This window comes from Larimichthys crocea, chromosome XII (genome assembly GCF_000972845.2).
Source record: "Larimichthys crocea isolate SSNF chromosome XII, L_crocea_2.0, whole genome shotgun sequence".
Taxonomy (NCBI): Eukaryota; Metazoa; Chordata; class Actinopteri; family Sciaenidae; genus Larimichthys; species Larimichthys crocea.
This window is the reverse complement of record NC_040022.1, coordinates 16,984,227-16,990,267: the sequence shown is the minus strand read 5'-3', so window position 1 is coordinate 16,990,267 and position 6,041 is coordinate 16,984,227. Positions and strand designations below refer to the sequence as shown.

At 39.9% G+C, this 6,041-nt stretch overlaps 1 protein-coding gene across 1 annotated transcript in view; it reads right to left on the bottom strand.

The window, feature by feature from the left end:
* Positions 1 to 6,041, bottom strand: part of clstn2a (calsyntenin 2a) — a 137,237-nt gene continuing 131,196 nt past the window's right edge. Inside the window, exons 12-18 of the mRNA XM_019255077.2 lie at positions 5,880 to 6,028; positions 2,378 to 2,583; positions 2,058 to 2,225; positions 1,686 to 1,831; positions 1,343 to 1,463; positions 583 to 776; positions 1 to 405 (exon numbers count right to left, since the gene is read on the bottom strand). Of these exons, the coding sequence (XP_019110622.1) occupies positions 184 to 405; positions 583 to 776; positions 1,343 to 1,463; positions 1,686 to 1,831; positions 2,058 to 2,225; positions 2,378 to 2,583; positions 5,880 to 6,028 (1,206 nt within the window). The 3' untranslated portion in view covers positions 1 to 183. The remainder of the gene's footprint in view (positions 406 to 582; positions 777 to 1,342; positions 1,464 to 1,685; positions 1,832 to 2,057; positions 2,226 to 2,377; positions 2,584 to 5,879; positions 6,029 to 6,041) is intronic.

Below are 6,041 nucleotides of genomic sequence, written 5' to 3'. Positions count from 1 at the left end.
TTTTTTCCAGCAACAGATTGTAAATAATTTTATCAGAGATTTTGTTTCTGTGTTCGTATGTGTGCATGTAGTGAGAAGGAAGGATGATGTGTGTGTGTATGTTTGCACGTGTGTGTGTGTCGAGAGAGAGATGAACATGTAAGGAGTGTGCACGTTTATGTTACTCTGTGTGTACAGGTGTGGTCAGTATGTTATGGAGGAACTGTCCCACTCGAGTTTTCCCTTCTGCTTCCTCTCTTTCACCTCTTCTCTCTCGTCCTCATCTTCCTCCTCTTCATCTTCATCACTGTTGTCTGACTCAGCACTCGTCATTCCTCCCACTTGTTCCTCGTCCTCTTCTTCTTCCTCCTCCTCACGTCCTTCTTCTTTTACCTCTTCGTCAAGCGCCTGAGCTCCTTTTATGTTCTAGAAAACAAAACGTGATTTAGTAAAGGTCGACACAGATCCCCGATCCAGAGGCAACAAATACAACAGAATTATTTGTATAATAAATCATCTTCTATCATCCAATCATCTCTTCTAGACTTCCAGCACACTGAAGGAATAAAACACCCAAAGATTTAAATGAAAACGTCATTCGACCTCCATGGGGTTGACAGTGATGGTGAGTGCAGAGTTGTCCCAGTCTTCTTCCTCAGTGTCTTTGACCTCATCCTCGTCTTCTCTGGACCCTTCCTGGTGTGTGGTGTGGATCCTGTACACGCCAATCACCACAATCACCACCAGGGCGGCGATACAAACCACAATAACTACTGTGGCTGCTGGAGGGGCTGGCCCTAAAGAAGTATAGAGGCAAAACATTGTATTGTATTGTATCAGTGTAGATCCCTTACTGTTGTTGTAGCTCTAGATTCAGATAAATATCTTTATGATATACACTGTTTCCTCTCTGTGCCTGTTTAATCTACAATCTTAAATGAAAGAGCCTCTTCTTACGACCCTTGTCTTATTTGTCATTCTTTCCCATCGTTCTTTTCAGTTCTGACAAAATTATACTCTTAAATTTGATTGCAGAGATCTGGGGATGCAGCAACTCAGTCAGACAAAGCTTTACAACTGAGTAATCTGCAGTTTAATCATCTTGTCTAAACTGCGTATACCAAGCAGAAATCAAAGCAGCACAAATCTAGATGTCCATTATAATCATCCATTGCAGTGTGAAAGTGGTCCAACTACTGCACCGTAAGAACAGAACAGACTAAACGGAGCGTGTAGGAAGTGAATGCATGTCCTTGTTTTCATTTCCAAATAATGGTCTGATGAACAAAAGCACTGTCAAGTACATGATCTTCACAGCACCAAATATTCACCACAGACTACATCTACAGAATTTGTGCCTTACCTGACAAGTGTGAGTTGAGAGTGTGTATCATGAGTGGGTGATGGACAGGTCTCATGTACTGAGGTTGGGCAGCCATGTGATTGACATGTTCCACAGGTGCTGAGTGGTGAAGAACACTGACCTACAGAGGCGGGACAAACACCATTATCCTCAGGGAAAAAGAAGGAGGAAGATAATTTCGGCAACCAGACACAAACAACTTACAAGAAAATTAAAAGACAACACGAGGCGATGTGGCATGAATGATTCAAAGATAAAAGCAGAGAGCAAGATAAACTGCAGCACATGAAGGGAAGAGTGCACAAGAGTTGGAAAAACGATGAAATGAAGACATCACACTGACCTCTAAATTGAACTCATTGCTGGTGTAACGTCCGTTGAGTTCGGAGCAGGTGAGTCTGAACCTTCTCTCGCTCAGAGTGGCAGGTCGCCAGTTCCTGTAGCGCACCTGTCTCAGTGCCTGCTCGTAGTGAGCCATGGAGTCCACACCTTGTAACACACAGAAAACACATGTTAGCACTGTGTGTCAGTTTGTAACTGTAATATGTTATGACAGGAGTCTATTACAGGGACCTTTACAGCTGTCGAACTGTATAGAGAGTGAATGTTCATCTTATTTCTGTATAAAGGGCAAGACATTTTAGAGATATTCTTTAAGATATTAAAGGTGGACAGGTGGTGCATTTCATAATGTCTTTTCTCACATCCTGCCTACCGTATATTGATATTCCAGAGGTGGAGTTGGTGGCATCCAGATGTTTTCCTAACAAAGCACTGTGATGAATCTCCAGACTCTCTCTCTCAGGATTCAGCTCCTCTCCAATTACCAGCACATCACAATAGTCCAGGTTATGCATCACCTCCATCACACCTGGTCTGCGGGCTGTAGACATGGACAGCAAATTACAGAAAAATGTGTTCCTTAACAGGGATTTTAAAAAAACTAAACATTTTCTGTCACATTAACTGAAACATTACTACAAGGCTGGTATGACACGAGAACATCCTAACAATGCAGGCAGCCTTTCCACTCACATCCACTGAAGCTGTCTCCCTTCATTACTGTGCTGGTGATGTGAAGCTCTTTGAAGGGTGCCACACCCAGCGGGCCCCTCAGGTCATTGGCAGGCCTGACGAGTCGATTAGATCCTGTAATGGTGATTCTCGGTTCACTGGGCGGCAGGACCATCACTACAGCTTTGATGTCTGGGATGGAGAGACACGTGTCCTCTCCGAAACACCTGACACACACACAGAAGACGAGAGGAGGGAGACGTTACAGGACGGGACAACACCAGTGTTACTGATTTATTGCGGATTCGTTTGATGTAAGTGTGTTAGTGTCATTTTGGTTTTTCAATGTAGTTTTCACGAACAGCAATCAAAATAATACAAAAATGCTCTTCTTGTTAGGCAGAAACTGTTTTTTAGTACTCTGAGATCTCAGTGTTTAAAACAAATGTAAGTATTTCTTTACAAGATTAAATATTCATGACAAAATAAACATCAAACAAAGTTAAAGTTTTAAACTGCTTCATCAGGATTGCGTAGGTGTGGTTTGACCAGATCAGATTTGATTGACATGTGGCTTGGCAACATTAATGAACAACCACCCACGGTTATTATTTATTATTATTTATCATTTTCTAACCTGTAATAAGAGCAAGAACAAAAAAACAAATATACACATCTCTGGTGTAAAATAGCAAGAACAAAAAAACAAATATACACATCTCTGGTGTAAAATAATAAAAGTTAGTTTTAACTTTTAAAGGTCCACTGCGTGGGATTTAGTAGTATCTAGCAGTATAGTTGTAGACTTTATTCCCCTCCATTTGACTTCTTGTTCCAAGTGTAAATAAGAAACTACAGGAACTACAAACAGCACAAAATATCTTATCTAGATGTTTGGTAGAAACATGATGGACTCCAGCGCTTTTAAGTTGTGTGCAATTGAGAGGAGACTTAGTTTCTTTTTCAGTAAGGGGTGATAACTGATCACCACTTCTCAGGTTGTTGATAATACCAGAACAAGCTGGTGATAAACGCTTACAATGGCAGGACTGAAACATTCCCTATTGTTCCCCTTTTTACACTCCATGTTATGATGAGGATCAGTTACAAACAAGAAATCGCACCGCAAACACGAGAGAAATCATCCTTTAATTCGACAATATCATTTTCAAAGTTATATAGGTGATTATCTTGCTTCTTTTACAGTTATTTTCAGTTTTATTCTTAAGAATCTATTGCATGTACAGTGATTTTTCAAAGTTATTCTTAAGAATCTATTGCATGTACAGTGATTTTTCAAAGTCTCTTTAATGTCCTGGCAGTCAGTTTTATTGTCTTGAGCTATTTCAATATTCTTTTCTCTGCTATCTGAAAACTATGCTCGACAGTGATAAAATACCCATCTTTTCTGCACTTCAACTTTTTTCCCATGTAAGTCAGAAAAGTCCAATTTAATCTTAAGCATCTCTACCATGGGAGATGAGTATTAACACAGACAGCAAAAAAACAACAAATAAGAATCACTTAAAGTACTTGAAAAATCACTTAAAAGTTTGAGCTGAGAGCTATTAGCCCTGACCTCTGCTTTCAGCCATCCAAGAATAAATCTCCAAAAGGAAAAATAATCCATTTTAAAATAATCATAAAACACAAAGAAGGATGTTAGCAAATCCATTGACCCTTTTGAATCCTGAAGAACTTCTCATGCTCCTATTCAGGACACAGAGTCAAGACACAGGAATTAAAATAATAGTATGTAATAGGACTCCATTTTATCACTTTTGTCTTTTGTTTAGTTGCACACTGAAGATTCAACATATCTGTCTTTATCTCAAGGGGAGCTGTGAAGTGTTCAGAGTTAGACAGCCCCTATTGCTGCTCCTCGAGCTCGCTTCACGTTATCGACCAGCACACGTCTAAGCTGATCTGAGCTGCCTGTGTTTGCTGCTCAACAAATGAACAGGCGCTGGATGGGTGTGGAGACGGAGGCAGACACAAGTATATGCTGCGGAACACTCCGGTACAAACATCACAAACTCACACACAACTTATGTGAGGGTGGACAAATACTACAATACAAGCAGAGACAGTATTTTTCTCTGTCATTCTATCATACAACTGCCCTATTATGAAATAACCTTCTCTGAGTTCTTGCACTATGTAACTTTGTGCTCCTGCAAGAAACCTGCAATGCTTTATGGCACTAAGTCACATAACACCAACTATTTAGTTGAAACTGGATCACATTTTATGGAGAAAATATTTTCTGGTTTTCCCTCTGATGTCCTCTGGCTGTTTGTTTGAGTTTCCTGATGGATAGTAAAGCACTATTGGCTGTGTTAGCATAGTTTTTGATCATAAGTAATGTAGTCATAACACAATACAGCTGTCCATATTTAAGACCATGGTATTGCACTCTGAAACTGGGGGCAGCAAATCGCAAAAATACCAATTTCCTCCTCCTACATTTACTTTAAAAGGTACACTAGTTATTGTGTTGTTTTATGATTTACAGTTTACAATAAAAATCCAGTACACATACGTGGTTAAACCATATGTTTCTGATTATGCAATGAAAGGATAAAGAATCCACCTTTGCCAGCTGAAATGTTAATTACATGTCATATTTCCTGTGTGTAAATGGAGATTTTGGCCTGATGTTGGCATCAAAGAAAATGCGAGGGCTGTCATCAGAAAGATCATTATTAATCTTTGGAATACCCATAGCAAATATCCAGTCAACATCAAGATATGTTGTTGGTGTGGATTAAAGTGTTTGTTTTTTAATAGCAATGAGAATATCAGTTAATATCAGTCTTTATTAGCTTTGGACGAATGTTGGACAAACAGACTGACTGACCATCACCATCTCTGAGATCAAATTTCATCCAGAAATAGATACACAGAAGGGCATTCAGAGAAAAAATGGACAGAAAATGAAAGAAAGGAACGAATAAAAGAAAAAAACAAACAAAAAGAAAGGAAAATAGACACTAGCAAGATGGTCTTGCAATTCACCAGAAGGCTTAATGTCCTTAATGGCCAGCTGGTCTGTTCAGTGATTTAATAGTTTTTACACTAATGATCTATCCCTTGCTCTATCTCACTGGGAGTTCTGTGGCTTAAAGACAAAGACAGACACAACATCTGACAGAGTCTTCCTTTAATGCTTTAACCACCACTCCTCTGGCTCTTCGTAGCTTATGTGACCATCTACTGGTTTTAAGTTGACCAACTTGTTTTATCTATTATGTATGCATCATTTCACTTTAGTGTTCAAGGGAAACTTATAGACCTCACACTTTATTCTACGACCAGATAGCTCCCTCAAACAGAGTTGTGAGGTGGTAAACATCTAAAAGAAAGATTTGAGAGGCCATAAACACATCCAGCAGAGCTGCTCAGTGACCTCAACTGAACTGTGCAGCTTCTGCAGTGAGTGTGAAACTAAATGAATGTAAAGCTGCATGTTAAAACAGCCAAAGTGCAAAATGAAAATGTGTCCAGGTGTATGTGCACTTACTGTACTGTGGTGGTGATATGTAGCCTGCGGAGGCCTGCCGTAGGGAACTGGCGAGAGTTGATGTAGGAGACCTTGGTCATGGCTGTGTTGATGCTGTCCACATCCTCTCCTTCCACCACCAGCACAGATTGGGCAGGGTTAAAATGGAACTGGGTACACAAA